Source organism: Ooceraea biroi, chromosome 6 (assembly GCF_003672135.1).
Source record: "Ooceraea biroi isolate clonal line C1 chromosome 6, Obir_v5.4, whole genome shotgun sequence".
Lineage (NCBI taxonomy): Eukaryota > Metazoa > Arthropoda > Insecta > Hymenoptera > Formicidae > Ooceraea > Ooceraea biroi.
The window spans coordinates 243,605-261,216 of NC_039511.1; the positions used below are offsets into that span (position 1 = coordinate 243,605).

Genomic DNA, 17,612 nt, shown 5'->3' on the forward strand with positions numbered 1-17,612 from the left:
TTTTCAAATTAAATTATGAAAACGGAAAAACATCAACAACACACCGCCATAATAGAAATAAAAAGATTAAGAAAATATAATAAAGCAGTGAGGTTTATCTCACTTATTATTTTCTTTTTACTATTTTTAAAAACTTTTGTTTAAGTAATTTTAAGTAATATAATTAGTTTCATCACTCTAAATATATTCTTTATTTTTTTATTTATTGTATTTATTTTGTTATACTGTTTTTAGACTGTTTTATATAACTGAGGTCTGTGTACTATTAAAAATTTAAATGCAATCTAGAGAATATGTGATAAAATTAAGAAATTATTCAGAAATGTCATGACACAGTAAATTGAAATAAAACTGAATTATTAAAGTTTAAATAATTAATACAAGTGAGAGTAATAAATAAATAACTAATCAGTTTTTTCTTAGGTATTCACTAAACCTAAAAAATTTTGAACGAAGGAACAACTGTTTCTGCATCCTCATATTGCAATGTGTGAGTATATCTCTAGTGGGAGTATTAACACACGCACGTGCATCCTCAATAGCGACGCGTGAAAGAATGGCTTCGACGCCATTGACGCGTCGCAATCCGTCAGAAATATATCGTTCAATCACGTCGCATAATTCGGATTACGGAGCGAATAAGTGACTAACAGCGATATTTAATTTGCAGAACTTTTACGCCATCAAATTTTTCATTCTCAGGTGTCCGTGTGTTTGATTCCTAAATGATTAAACCTCGGTGTGTGTGTGCGTGTGTGTGCATTCTATCCTTATTTCCCTCGATGCAGATAATGTCGACGATGAACGGACGCACGACACGGTCTCACATCGGTGCAACCAATTCCGTGATTATTCGCGCACACGCGTATTCACACACGCATCATCGTGCATCGAATATTCTCCACGGACGTGCCGAATATTCTAGAATCATTGACGCAACTGGACGTCGGAACTGGAAACCACGGTAAAAACGACACCGCAACGCTGACGGTTCGCCTTCGACTGAGGCCAGACGGATCGTACGAATCACACAGCGCACTCGAGAGAACGAGTAGCGCGGACGGACACGAGGGAGAGCCAGTGGCGGTGGCGGAGCGTTTGTCGAGGCTCCAGTGGATCTGTCTTTACAACTTTCGCTATCATCGCACGTCTTGCATTATGCATTGTACATTTTTCATGATTGAATAAACCCATGTGTCCGAAATACGTTATCTTGATTAAACAATATATAATCATAATACAAATAAAATATGATATCATAAAAAATTATTATTATTATTATTATTCTTTTTTATAATTACATAATAAAAAATATATGTTTTTAAAATATAATATGTACACAATTTTTTTAAAAACACTTGGCGTTGTTGAATTAACCGTGGTATATGTTAATACAAACCAAAATGTAATATTTTCCTATATCATGCAAGATAATATCATAAAATAATAATAATATTTACAATACAACTTGAATTTTATTTTACATTACAACTTTTATACTTATTTATAAAATTAAACATTTTTCCATTTTGCGATTGCAATGATAATTCTTTCGTATATCGTAGTCCAATTTAGTACAGAATTGAAGAAAATGGAAGTGATTAATATTAATTCTATATAGGATTCATGTAATACTAAATAATTAGTAAGTGGAATCGAGACGGTTTATTTAAACTGCAGTTGAACATTTGGATATAGATTTTAGTTAAACATGTATAATATAATTTTCACTACGTAGAATTTTTCTTGAGAATAAAAACATTCTTGAATACTAGCTTTTCATAAACATTAACTTTTAGCATTTTAATGCATTTTAGATTTAGACATTGTAATGAAATAATATCTTAGACAAGATAAGAACTTAGATATTGTGATTAGATAAAGTTTGATGCTTAAAATATATTTGCATATTTTTTTAAGTTTTTTCCGGTAGATATTAAGATTAGAGGCGACCTCATTGATTTCAATATCCTTGACATATATTGTCAAGGACATGCTCTAACTTGCAAAAGGTTTCAGCCATTACTCGTTGTTTCTTATAAAATTATTAATAATAAAAATGGATCATCCTTAATCTTAACATTTACCATATTTTTAATGCAAAAGAACTTGACACTGTTGGATTTTAAAATATGAAACAAGAAAGAAATGTATCTTATCAATTTATAAATTATATCGAATAAAAAAAATATAACAACTGCAACGTAAATTCTATTATTTTATAATATTTTATGATATTATCTTGCATGATATACGAAGATACATATTGCATTTAGGTTTGTATTGATAGGGATATACCACAGTTAATGCAACAACGCCAAATTTTTTCCGTTAAACAAATTGTATACATTTACTATAATATTTCACTATGTTATATTTTAAAAACATATTTTTTATTATATAATTATAATTATATATTTTTTAATCACGATAACGTATTTCGGGTAATATATTGCAAGAAAAACTATTCTAATCAAAATTGTAAATGATTTCCCGAATTTTAATGTAATATTTAATTGTACTTATATTACTCTTTTGTGCTTTGTGATTTTTTAATAATAATAGAGGTACACAAATACTATGAATAAAATATGCTTTTCTATATTTTTCTATTAGTTATTTCGGCGATATTTTCGGATATCACGATTTTTGTAGGAATGTTATTTATACATACTAACGTATAATGATTTTCTGTTTCACACTTATTATGGTAGATATACACAAATACTAAAATAAAATATTCTTTCCTATATTCTCTCCTATATTTTCTCGTAGTTTGGCGTCTATATATATATATATATATATATATATATATATATATACACACACTGAAATAAAATATAATTATATTATACTTTATCCCCTAAAACCAACAAGCGCGTGTACTTGACGTCTTCCTTGCATCTTTGTTTTGAAGAGGTCTTTTTGAATCTCCTATTATTTAGAAATATTAAAAAAGAAATATTAAAAAATATTAAAACTTGACAGTAATTCAAGTATATCAATTCTATATATACACATATTAAACGCAACCATCGTTCACTGCTTCTGGCACAGATTACTAAGCTGAAATTAATATTTTTCAAAATGTTTGAATTTATTACTATCCCAAAAATATAATATTATCAAAAACTGTATATTTTTAACGCGATACTTTCGAATATACATGCAGATGCAAATATCTGCTGCCATACTAGGGTTCAAGTATATCCAGTTAGTTTGAAATTAGTATGTTCGGTGTGTTCTGGCTTGCTTAAGTACATTAAGGGTTGTCCTCCTTTCTCTGGCCATGACCCACCCTGGTAGCTCTCGGTTAGATAATAACTTTCAGCCCTGTTTCGACCTTCTCCCATGTTCGTAACACGATTCTGATATGCGCACATGCGCAATGCCTTTTCGTACGTATGCACATGTACGATCTATCCAGACTCTGGTGCGACTGGTAGAGAAAAAAAAACAAGACGCCCACACACATATTATTTTTTGTTTTTATTTATTTTATATTCAAAATACACTCCTCCTGAGTCAATACAACGCTGAAACTGATCAAAAATTTTTTCGAAGCAGTCACTACACTCCATCTTCAAAACCGCGAATCAAAACTCTTTGGATGTCCTGAATAGTGTAGCAACGCTTTCCTTTTATAATCAATTTAAGTTTTGGGAATAGCCAAAAGTACACGAAGCGGGATCAGGCGAATATGAAAGATATTCGAGCACTATGATATCTTTTCTGGCGAAGAAATCGCGTGTATAATTTTGCATTATTGTGTAGAAGCGACTAAAACTTTTGCTCTCGGTATTTAGGCCGACCTCGAAGAATTCTGTTTCACAAACGGTTCAGAACATCTAAATAACAACACAGACCTGCGAAATTTTACGTTTTGTTAGTTACAAAAGGCAAAAAATCTGATAGATTTTTTGACGCTGCGAAAATGAATCTGGTAGCAGAATTTCCCCAGCACGTTTTCAGGTTTTTGAGTAATTTGTGATTAAATGTTCTGAACAAATTGTCAAGTTTGAATCAGACAAGCGCTGCAGGCATTATTAAATAAAAACACAGCGCAAATTCAAGAGCTTGCGGAACAGCTGAGAATCAGCCAAAAAGCTATTTCTGATCGTTTGCATCAAATGGGAAAGATTCAGAAGAAAGAAGAATGGGTGCCGCATGATTTGACTGAAGAGAACGGTACGACAACGCACTGTCTTTGTTAAGTCGGGTCAAACGGAATGATTTCTTGCATCAGATTATTACGGATTATGAAAATTGAATTCTATAAGACAATCCCAATCGCAAAAATTCATGGATGGATCCTGGCCAACCAACCACATCCACTGCAAAGCCCAACAATATCCACGTTAAGAAGGTTTTGCTTTGTATCTGGTGCGAGTGGAAAGGTGTGCTATTATGAGCTGTTGAAAGCAGGTGAAACAGTCACGGCAGACCGCTATCAACAGCAACTCATCTATTTGAGCAATGCATTGATGAAGCAAGAAAGGCCATTTATTGCGCAAGAAAGCCTAACTAAGTTATCCTGCTGCATGACAATACACAGCCACATGCTGTTGAGCTGAAGCAGATAATCTTCGCGTTGGGCTAGGAACTTGTTCTGCACATAGCGAATTCACCAGACATGACCTCTCCAGATTACCACCTATTCCGGGTGATGCAGCATTATTTAGCTGATACACCCCAAAACAAAAAAAAGTCCTAAAAAGTAACGATAACTTTATTGGTTCGAAACCGGCAAGCTTTTATCACCTGGGAATTCGAAAGCTGCCCGAAAGATGATAGGTCTTCGATAATAACAGGGAACATTTCGATAATTGACTTCTTTTTATTTGTTTTGAAATAAAGATTGAAGAAAGAATTTTACTAAAAAAAGCTAAGAGTTTTCTACTTGACTTAATAATATTAGGAATGCTAATAAATTTTACTCGTTTTAAAGCAACTTCCTTTATTTACTGTCATAAAATAATAAGTCAAATGTCAATCAATATAGGGGTTTGCCGATGAATGAATATTTATGAATAGTTGTTAGGATTGTCGTAATCTATTTTTCGTGACCGGTAACAATTTTCCGAAAACTTCTTCATACACATGCATTTCGTTTCTTATTAGACAGTGAAATGCACGTGTTGAGAGATCAGCAATGTTGTTTTCGATGCGATACTCATTTCCCGAGTTTGTGAATTTTTCCTATCTATGCAATTTTCTCGATATTGTTGCTCAGTCGATATACCCAAATGCTCCGTAAGTTTCTCTTGCGTCTCTATTGGATTTTCATTCAATAATCCTTGCTGGCCGAAATTATTAGCTACCAATTTTCGCGGTGTTCCAGAGCGTGGGGTCGCTAACTGACATCAAAATTATTAGCTTTAAACTGTCGAAACCAATATTTGCAAATATTGTAAAACACGACATTATTTCATCTTTACCGAAAATTAAGCAAATTGATTCGCATTCTTTAGCAGTTTTTCCATGTGAAAGTACTATATGCAGTATCGAATGCATAGCTTTTTGTTATTGCGTTCACTATTTTTACGAACTTGTTTATTGTTAAATCATGATATGTAACATCTAACGAACTTTGATGCTAATTATTTAAAAACGTAAAAAGGGAATTTATGTGAAGTTTTAATAATTATACCAGAGCGCTAAAAACAAACTTTTGCACATATCTATAATAGTAACAGCACAATTTGCATTTATTTGATATATTTTATATTTTAAATATTGCGTATATATTTATGTTTTTTAAATATTATATTCCAGTTTTTTGCGAAATTGCGCGGGAATTTTATACTTATTGGCACGGACTCCCCTTCAGACAGCCAATCCCATCGGTAACGAAAGGATTAAGAGTCGATCCCTTCCTCCCAACAGATATCATTTTTACTTCAACTATTTTACACATTGTAGAAATAATGTTTCAAATAGTACTCAATTTCCAAAGCCTTTCAAGCTTTAAAAAAATATTTAATAATTTATATTTGAAATATGATAATTATGTAATAACATATGTAATAACATATATTCCACAGATATCGAAATTGTGTGACTGCAATTTACAAACTATTTTTTTGACATATGATACCTTTGCTGTGTTCTATCAGACATTAATATTTCTAATGTGCACCGCATTCTCTCTGAAAAACAATATTTATCATAATGAAAGGCACTTACCTATTTTACCATTGGGACTGTACGGGTCATAACTACTGGTGCTCATAGGACTCGCATATCCATTATTGCTAATTTGTTGCTGCTGATGTGCGAGTGGACTGGAGTGCGCTATAGATGATTGCTGTTGTTCCGCCAATTGCTGCTGGGAACTGGTGTAAACCACGTGCTGGTTTTGTAAAGAACTTTGCGGCGACCCGGGACTGTTTGTTGCTAGCCAATCATCCGATCTGGTAGTTTTAGTGTTATTAGCAGTATTGACAAAAAGACCACTTCCAGTGCTGATTGTTCCACCGGTCACAGTGGTTACCGTCGCAGGTGATGTCGACGATCCTGCCAGATGATCCGGCCTTTCAGCCTTAATTAATGTCAAGGACGCGGCATTAGCAACGACGGAAGCAATCGTACTGACGCCCGTTGTAGCGGGGCCATCATTAGCAGTATCCATATTTGAGTCGCCACTAATATCCATACTAGATGTTACCGTCGTCATAGTTTATCAATTAATCGCTCTTCTTAGCCTGGATGGGGTTGCCAAAGTGGCATCCCTCGTAACAGCAATCTCGGATCTTTCATTATATTGTGCTGTTACATATGTTACCGCTTACCACACTATCCTTATTTCTGTGATATTAAACACCGTTCTGTAGCCTTTATAATCTTGCAGCGTTTATATTTTTTTTCTTTACTCCTGGATGTATCTAGTTATCTTATTCCTTTGCACTGACATTGATAATAAAGAAAACGATGCTTTTTAAATTTATTATGCTGCAAACTTGATTCTTAATTTTCTTGATTTTCTTGATGAAAAATTATGAAACAATTAGTAACAATTTTATTAATATATCAATCAGTGGAAAAATCTAAAACGTATTGATATTTTCAATACTGTATGACTTCAATTAGTCACATTAAGGTTCAAAGGAAATAATCATAGCCTTCGCCGTATCATGAAATTTGCATAAGTTTCTTGTAACTTTATAGTGAAGTCATTCTATACTGATGTCCCAAGGTACCTGTAACATGAAAAAAATTCTCCCTTAAAAAAATTCTAGTGAATTACATTTTATTGCATTGTATATTTTAGTGTATTATATAAGTTCCAGGAGGAAAAGTCAATATTCTGGGAGATGATGACATTAATCTTTTAAAAATGTTTCTATGAACATGTGCTCTATTCTCCCTCTTTTTTTCATCCCTCTTTCTTTCCCTCTCCCTTTTGTCAATGTAAATTATTTCAGAAATTATTCAGAATAGGGCATACATTTATATGAACATTTTTGCCTAAAATAATACCGATACCATCATCTCTCAGAATATTGAGATCTCCTTTTGCGGCATCCCGTTTCTAGATTCAATAATTATTATTTCAAATTATTTAATTATTGTAATTTCAGAATTGAAGAAAATTCTTCTCTAATGTGTGTGATAAACATTGTTTTTTTTTCTATTTAGAATTCTATATAAATTTTGGTAATTTAGTTTGTTGGGACTACATTGAATAAACTTGATTTTTCTATGTTATCAATCATGAGTACTGTGACAAATTCAATGGTAATTTTGATTATAAAACAAATGCTGAAGATATTAGATCAATGCCTGCCCTCACTCCAGAAATGCGTTCTTGTTATGGCGCAGACTACCCTCCTTATCTCGCCACACTCGGGTTCCAAATGCTGAGCCGAGACAAACAGAATGACATCGGAGTGAACCAAATTGTTTAATTTTTCGCTACTTTTGATTGTTAAAAAAATTTTTATAGATTATCTTGGAATTATTACATAACATTCATGATGTTACGTGTATATTATGCGGAATTAATCGTGAAGAAACCTCGACATTTATTTATTTCTGAAAATTTGTTTTGAAAATATATGCACATATTCTACATGTCCAACAGTAACCTTTCTCGTCTCACTCTCGTCTAGTAACTAGGGCATTGGATCGATCGTACAGCGGCAACACAGCGCCATCATCATCACCACTACTACCGCTATCGCTACTACTACCATCATCACCACCACCATCACTATTATCATCATCATCATCATCACCACCATCACCATCACCATCACCACCATCACCACCACCACCACCACCACCACCACCACCACCACCACCACCACCACCACCACCACCAACACCAACACCATTACCAACACCACCGTCATCATAACTATACTATTATCACCATCATTATCCATTGTAAGCATCTTTATCATTTTTATCAACATTAAGTTGACAAGACTAGTTTGGTACCTTGCTGTGTGCATTTGCAAAAATATCAGCGAGTAGAAATTCATTTCGCTCAGAACAATCAAATTTTTAAGTTTATTCGGATTTTTTGTACAGATAAATATAATGTTCTTGTATATATGCCTTTAAAATTATTAATATTTTTACATATTTCATATTTATAAATTATAACAAATATTAACATGTATAATTTCTGGATAGAAAAACATTGCAAAAATTCTTTGTCCCATTAGATAGATCTAACATTGGAATCTTGAAGCAAGCGAAATACATAACGTTATATACGCTTATATAAAAATAACAAAACATTACGTTATGTATATTTATAAAAATAATTTTTTCTAAGAAACTTTATATTTGTAAATTTTCTGCTGCATATGAAAAGAAATTAAAATCATGAAATCAGAAAACTTGAAAACAAAATTAGTAGAATACGTTTTTAAATATGATAAAATATAAATAAATATATATATTTTTAAACGATATATAGCGATAAAAGTGACACATTAACATATCCGTTATCTCATATATTTTTGTATTAAAGATTTTATAAATTTACTTAAAATAAGGAACACGCAATAATATCTATATAAAAGATATAGATATTTCCAAAATATTCGATAATCTTCAAACAATATGTTTGGAACATGTTATAAATATTAAACAAACATCTTTAGAATATCTCTCTCTAAAATATTGTTTAGATATTTTCTTAGTTTATCTATCAAACATTTACGTTTTCAAAGATTCTTTTCTGTTTTTATAAGTAAATTTTTTATTTCATGTACATACATATAAAATTATATTTGCCGAAGTATTTATTTGCTTAAGATGTGATGTAAATATGTATATGTGTTTCTCAAAGTTCTAACAAATACAAGTGCAGCGCAATGCGATGTGGCGCATCGTGTGCATGTAGTACGTACGATGAGTACACCGATTTGACCTAGATATAAAATTTACTTTTTATGAACATATTAGTGTAGAAGTACTTGGAATATTACAAACATCCTGTGAAATTCATAAAATGCATGTATGTTTAAAAAATCGTAAAAATTGTAACCTGATCATTTCGATAAACATGCATATATATTTTATTTACAATTTATACACCCATGAAAAGATAAGTAAAGGATTTATTGAAAAGAAAATACATATGCGTATGCGCAAATATGTATACATATTTATTTTATAATCTAAAGTGTGAACAAATTAAGTAAATCCTCTGAAGAGATGTCTATTTTACTGATGAAAGACGTTCTAATCTTTTTACTAATTACATAAAATTATAAATTCTTTATTTGTTATTTGTTACACAAGATTATAATTTATAAATAGTTTTTGAAAATTGAAATTTACATCCCAATATAGTTGGAAATATTCCAAGTTATACCACGAAAACAAGTTAAAAAATTTTATATAGGGTCACTCTCGGAGGAAAGGTCAATATTCTGGAAGATGTGTGATGGCATCAATCATAATTAAGCAATAATATTCATATAAACGTATCGTTTCTAATATTATAATTATATATATTGATTTTATGAAATATAAAAAAATAATAAATGTCAATTCTCGAAATATTCGGCATCATTTTCTAATATTTTTTCCATCTATCGGGAAGCTAAGAAATCCCCCCCCCCCCCAAAAAATAGATAGCGGCTAATGAGTTGATAAAATTGTCGATGGATTTTTGGATCTCTTCCAAAGCTTAAAGTGTGTATCAACCAGGTGGTATTGGAGCGATCGAAATAGATAATAAACGGTAAGTCCGGTAAATAATCAGCATGAGAGAGAACTTCCTAGCCCAACAAATAAATAGTGCGGACAACAAATAATAACTTTGCAACGTGTGACCGAGCGTTATAGTGCTGCAAAATGATGTGTTTCAATATCATTACTTTAATAATATTATACGAAACATGAAGAGCATGTCATTTAATATTCACATGATTAATGAATTATATTTGTTAAGTACAGCGCAGAATCGATAGAAGGGAATCGATGAGGAATAAAAAAATTAATTTATTATTTATTAATTAGTTTATGTTTGTGATTCTTCATACTAATATAATAAAGAGGTAAAGTTTGTTCCATTGTTCGGGGTAATTTCAGAAACTACTAAACCGATTTGAAAAATTCTTTCACTGGTGGATAGCTTAGATCTTCCTGAGTAACATAGACTATGTGCAATCGTCTTGCAACTTCTAAAAATATGCGCGTCGCAAAAAAATACGTTCTTTATGCTTTATATTTTCCAAAATACCGAGCGCCAGCTAGTAGTATATAAAACTAAAATTTATGCTTTTTATTTCTCAATTGCTCGTTCTTTTATTTCTATGTAATTAATAAATAAATGATATAATAAAAAGGTAGTCAGTTTAAATAAGGAAAAATAAAATCAGATTAAATAAAATGAAAATAAACATTTATTTGTTAACAAAATATGTGTTTTATTCATCTATATATTTTCCATATTTCATATATGTTTTATTATAGAAAATTATTGTTCATTTATTATCCAAAAATTATCATTATTGCTAAGCGTGAGAATAATGTACCTTGAAAAATTAAAAATCAATAAAAATTCTAATATATAAAATAACAAAAGTTTAAAGAACCATGAGTACAAAAATCCAAAAATACAGAAACTCAAGAAGCTAATATACAAAATAATATAAGAAAATAAGTAAAAAATATGAAATTCTTTTAACACAAATGTTTATTTATGTTCTAAATGCATTTACAGTTTGGATTTTCTAAAATTCAATAATTATCTGTGAAAAAAGTATTGAAAGGGTCTAGAGATACGCAGATGTGCTACAGGTTTGATCCCATAGGAATGTAGTCGGCCATGAGAGAAACGATACATCCAAAAAAAACAAGGAAGAGCAAGGAGGAATAGTCTACGTTCTGCCGTTTTCCGTCAGCAGCCATGAGAAGCGAAAGTAAGAACCATCATAATCGGCCTTGAACCTAGTAGCAGAATCGGTGATCTCATCCACAAAAGTGTTTTGACTAACAATAAGCGCATGTTTGAAAAACTGCAAGCAGCAAAGTTTACATGTTCTAGACAGATTAAAAATTTCTAAAGTTTCTAAATAATTCAATATTCTTTAAAATATCTTTACAACTATTTCTTTGAAATTTTTATTACCACAGAAATAATTAAAAAGCACTCAATACCGAATATATTATATATAAGGTATCCAGTACTGATATTAAATTAATATATCTTGACTTTTTATCAGTCCTCCTTAATCCTAAAATACCTCCTAAATCGTTGTAACGCAAAACAAAAATATGAAAAATGACAATATTTCCATTTTCACAGATTACACGTGTAATCTGTGAAAATAGAAATGACCTATAAGACCAAAGTCTTAAAACTTTGTCTACTCGTATTATGATTCTTGAACTGCAACCTTTCCACAAGAATAGCATCGCGAATCACTATAATACAAAGAACATGATATATTTATATCATGATAACGATGTTATTCATTCAAGACTAAATATTCTTCAAGCTCATAAGTGTAGAAAGTTAATTTATTAGCTTGTCACATATCATCACTATGATTTTTGACACTAAAATTCCTCCAGAAGAATACCATCACGAATTACTTTACAAGAAACAAATATGCTTAACCCTTTCAGGGGCACTGGCACATATATGTATGTACATTGCCGCTTACATTGCCGCTTACATTGCCGCAGTTTTATTATTGTTGCTCTTACAATTTGGCCATAATAATCGTACCTTTTTATTTTTCTGACTTCCAAATACTCGTCCTTCAAGTTTTATTAATATTGTTATTTATTATATAATAATCAACAATTATTATGAACAAGTAAATTTGAGAAAATAAAAGACGGCGGCCATATTGGATCCGCCATATTGAATTTTTCAAATCTGACTTTAGATTCGTAATCAGCGATCAGAAAAACATAGAACTACATATTTTCACAAAAATCCACCGAGCCATCTAATTGTGCCCCTGAAAGGGTTAAATCTATTTGTGATGATAGATTCACGTCACTCATTCCAGGCTGACTAGCCGCCCCGAGTAAAAACGGTGCTTAGCATCGACAAAAACTTCCACATTCTAGTAGAAGTAAGCCAAGTAAAAGGAGGAGGCCCTCCCTCCTTTACCGCTCACACCCGCTACTCGGCATTGCATTGCTCCGGATATAAATAGGAGACCAGAACAAGCCGAGATTGTTAGTCCTGTCCTGATCCCGATCCTAGCGAGACCATTTCCAAAGACCGGTACTCTAGGGTGGGCGCATTCTTCCGTGCAAAGAACGAGTGTTCCCGTTCCTACCTGCCGCTCTCGGAATACGCGATTTCGCGGCTGGGTATTCCCGGTTGACTTTTACCTGACGAACTCTGCTTTCAGATCGAACGTTGTCTTTTCACTGTGCAGAGGATGGGCGCTCCCCCGTTCGCAAAGGTACGGGCAGTGTACGGGCCAGCGCCGGGCGCTCCCCATTATTTTTCTTCACTGACTTCAGACAGGATACTTCCGGTTTCCGTAGTTATATATAGTAGGATAAGTGTATGGCGTTAGAATTAAGTCTGTCTATAGAATATTTAGAACTAAATCCGTCCATATAGTTTCAAGTCCGTCGCGCTAGCATTGCCTGCACAGCGTCATTCGCTGCGATATCCGGCGCGTCCACCGGCGCGGCGCTAGAATTAAGTCCGCTTCGGTCCGCTTACGCGACAAGCTATTGTAGTATAGTTATGGTTGTGTGTGTTTTGTGTAAAAGACTATAATAACCATTCTAAGAAACAAGATCAGTGTCTCAACGCATTTCTTCTCGAAACTCGTGTCCCGGCGAGCTAGTTTCGAGTTTCGAGAAAAGCGTACCGTTGCATATCAAGACTAAATATGTTTTCCTGATTTATAATATAATCTTGTCAAATATTATACTACTCAACAAAAAATGACTTTTTTCGAACACCGGAACAAGACTGGTCGTTTTTTATAATTTTTTGGACGCTGAACACGAATCCGGTTTCCAAATTGCTCCATCACGTTACAATTTTGAGAAATTTGCAATTAAAGTTGCAAAAAGGAGTTATTTTGACGAATTTCATCATATTATAGCTACAAAATGTAACGTGCTGGAGAAAGTTTAATTGCAATCACAATAAAGCTCCGTTTTTAATATAAAATGTCTGAACGCAACGTCAAAAATAATGGAAATGTAATAGTTAAATGGTTCATGCATAAAAATGATACTTTCTTCTTGTTTAAATTTCTTTGAAAATATTAAGGATTTCGAAAATTTCGAAAATCCTTCAATCATTTTGCACACGTTAACCGAAATCAAGTTGAGTCGGATGAAAACTAAACACTATAGTGTGCATATAACCGACAATGTAGCTACAAGAATATTGATTTCTAGATATAAATAGTCCGCGGTATCTATTATTCAAAATACTCTCGCACAACTTCGTTGAATTGATAGTGCTAAGCTCTAATATTTGATAAGAGAAAAGATAGCCCAAATGTTCAAATAATTGTTAATACACTTTTGAAGCTCCAAGTATTATATACATGTTTAGAGTTTCTTTTAAACAGAGAAATTCAGTATAGCATGTATTTGACATCTCTTAATACAATCAAAAAAATATTTTTTGATGACAGGGTCAGCAGTTATTAATAAATACACAAGACCTATGCGGAAATTATATGTTTTTACGTCACGATAACAACTTCATTTTTTGCACATCGCAATCCTTAAAAAATTTTCCTCCTGAGGAGAACTAACTTTTCTGTCTATGTCCCACGGGATTGTAAAACTGTAATATATAAGCGAATCATACTCGATCAATTTACGACTCATGTGCTGTTACAATACAGTCTTGATATCTTTGCGTGGCAATTCTTAAGGGAACTAGAGCGGTTTCAATGGCCGAAAATTAGATGAGAAATAACAATTGTGGATGAATGAATAAACATGTACAAAGTTTGTTTGATGCACATTTTAAAGAACAAAATAAGCGTCAGAAATCTAAAACATATTAATAATTGAGCGAGAAATTGTTAATAAAAAAACTTCGCTTTTGCGATTTCGCCACGATTCCGGGAAAACAAGTTGGGATTCGTCACTTCCGTGCCATTTTGTAGCTGGAATCCTTCTCTATGAATCTTTTAAATTTTTTTAAAAAACGTCAAAATTAGAGCAATGGCGGGCAAAAAACCAAAAACATCGAAAAATTCAAGTTATTTGTTATTAAAACATTATTAAAAAATTTATTTTTATATGCAGACTTAGGTTCAGTTTATGTAATATGTCTTTATGTTCAATTTAAAGAAAGCAAGTCGATAGCTTCTTTTAAACTGCTGTCAAAGCGTAAAATGCTGTTTTGAAAAAAAAAACGCGTTGGAGAACAGGATCATGGATCAATGACGATTAACATTTACGAAGTTCAAAAATTGCCCATGCTGTAAAATGACGTCTCGAGGTCAATTTCCATTTGAGCAGCAATCGTAGAACGTCGCTTTTTCTCTGTCCTAGTCTCTTTTGTTGGTGCCAACGAAGAGAAGAGCGACACAAAGGTATGCCACTACCTGCTGATCGCGGGCGCACCGGCCGTGCACGGCCACGGCTCACATTTTTGGTTCTCTTCAACTCAATTAAATTGAGTCAATTTTGCGAATATCGAAGTTCCTTTTGCGCCAGAATGTTTTTAACAGATTGTACTAACCGATTATGTAAACAATCAAAAATCGATTTTTTCGAAATTTCAAATCGCTCTCTAGGGACCCCTTTAGGGACTTTCCTTTTCTATGTTAACGATACATTTGATGTATAATGTCTCTTTCCAGGTGCGTCTGCTACCGAAAAAAGACTTTATTTTTTAATATTGCTTATATTTTAGTGGATCAAACCTGTCAAATGTCGATGTTCAGACATGAAACTTTCTAACTGAAGCTTTCAACTGTGCGCTAACGGGATTTGTTAGACTTTTAAAACACAGTTATTATTCTAATTAGGATCTATATAAATCAATGAATAAATTATATTCGCTGCGAAAAAGTTGCTTCAGTTAGAAAGTTTCATGTCTGAACATCGACATTTGTCAAGTTTGATCCACTAAAATATAAGCAATTTTGATGACCGACTATTATGACTGGCGATTTAATCATTTCTATAGAATTTACTTTTTCTTTTAATTTCTTTATTCAAAATACATTTCTCCTGAGTCAATACGAGATTAGAGGCGATTAAAAAATTTATCGACGCAGTCACTGTATTCCGTTTTGGAATCGCGTCCAAAATCACGTTCAAAGCGTTTTGGATGTCCTAAATGGTGTCGTAACGTTTTTCTTTTAATGCTAACTTGAGTTTTGTTGGGAACAGCCATTATTCTACAGAAGCGTCCAAAATTTCTCTCGATATCTAGATCGAAGATCGAAAAATCCTATTCTATAATACAAATGATCCAAAATCAGTGTTTATCGTTTGATCTTCCGATACAAATTCCTTATGGATGATTTTTTCAAATCGAAGAAAACGGTAAGCAATGTCTTCACACTGTTTACAATGTCTCGGTTCTTCTGCAAGTGTATTTTTTCGGCTTTGGCTCTTTTGGGCTCTGTACCGTACACATTTTTATCATTTCGTACATTTTGCTCGTACAATAGTATATTTCTTTCCTGTTCGTTTTTTTTATATACATCATTCTTTCTTATTTCTCTTTAAAACAAGTTTTTCAACGAATGTTATATAATTAAAAATTGTTTCAGCAAATGCGTTCTTATTATTATACTAATCGTATTTATTACCTAAGAGAAAAATATTTAAAAGACATCATTTTTATATATTGTATAATTAACGTTTAATTTAATTTTTTTATTTTATATATTGATAAACATACATTTTTTGGGACACTTGAGAAATTATATCTTTGCTTTAATGCAATCAAAAACTATATACAATAAACAAAACTGTAATAATGCAGCCGCGCAAAATTCATAACGTATCCATTATAAAAAATTCTTTCCAATTCTGTGTATAGAATTTTTATCAATAAGAAATATTGTATATATTGTACATTTGGCTTTCACTGTCAATAATAAATGCACCTCTTAGGTTTTTATAAAGCTAATAAAACGTATTTAGTCACATGTGAATTACCACACATGTTTGCTGTCCACGATGAACGCATGCAATAGATGGATGTCTAACAACGAGCAATTATTATAACGCTCTCGATCAATGCGTCAACTGGACATTTTGGAGGACTGACGACGCAGCAACAATGATATTGATCAATCATATCGCGTTGATATAATCATGGAATGTTTAATTTTTGAACTTTGTATCATAATATTTTCATTTATGGGACACGTAGAGTAAAACAAGATCACTTTTGTTACGTAAAATAAATTTCAACTATCGATTAACATTATTATGAAATTGAGGAAATTCTCCTTCTAATCTTCAATAACCTTGATCTTGATATACAAGATAATGACTCTAAGAGGTTTTAATCGTCGCTCTGTTTATTAAAAAGTTATTGACAAAATAAGTTTAATCAATAAAATAAAATAAAATGTAATTTTCTAATTACTGCTTCAGTTGGAACAATATCTAAGTTACATTCTTATTATATCCATTAGGCCCTTGCCCAGAGTTGTAGTAAACAATGCTTAGATGCTTAAATGCTTAAGCTAATGCATAAAAAAAAGAAACACTTTGCAAATCTTTTTCAATAATAATCGCTTCGTTTATCTTATTCACGAGGGTCTTGATATTAATGTATTATATTGCATTGGACTGGAAAGTCCATAATTTTTTAAACAACATTCAAAGACGAAATTGTGTATTAACTCTTACTATTTGTATTAAGACGCTAAGGTATAATAATCTAAATTTGTATTAAGAATTTTGTGTTTAAATCTTGCTAAAAAATTCGGACGAAGCTTTTCATCAGACCAACAATACGCGGTTTTTCCAGAATGTGGCATTGAACAAAAAAGTATAAAAATAGAAAAATGGAAAAAAAAATAGTGTCGAGTGGATATCAATATATTTCGACACACATAGTGATTTCCATTTTCGGTTTTGTTGTTCATCATCATTGATTTCAGTACATCTCGTGTTTCTCCGCCCTTCTCCTCCCGCAATATTTTCTCATTCGGTTGTCCGCGCTC

General features: G+C 32.2%; 1 protein-coding gene across 4 annotated transcripts in view; it reads right to left on the reverse strand.

The window, feature by feature from the left end:
• Nucleotides 1-17,612, reverse strand: part of LOC105287167 (ecdysone receptor) — a 50,976-nt gene that overhangs the window by 25,825 nt on the left and 7,539 nt on the right. For 2 of the 4 annotated variants that reach the window (XM_026970702.1, XM_026970703.1), the window contains one exon: nucleotides 6,187-7,199. In XM_026970702.1, the coding sequence (XP_026826503.1) occupies nucleotides 6,187-6,676 (490 nt within the window). In that variant the 5' untranslated portion in view covers nucleotides 6,677-7,199. Of the gene's footprint in view, nucleotides 1-735; nucleotides 1,254-6,186; nucleotides 7,200-17,612 lie in introns of those variants that run through there. The other 2 variants (XM_026970705.1, XM_026970704.1) reach the window with 1 other exon arrangement.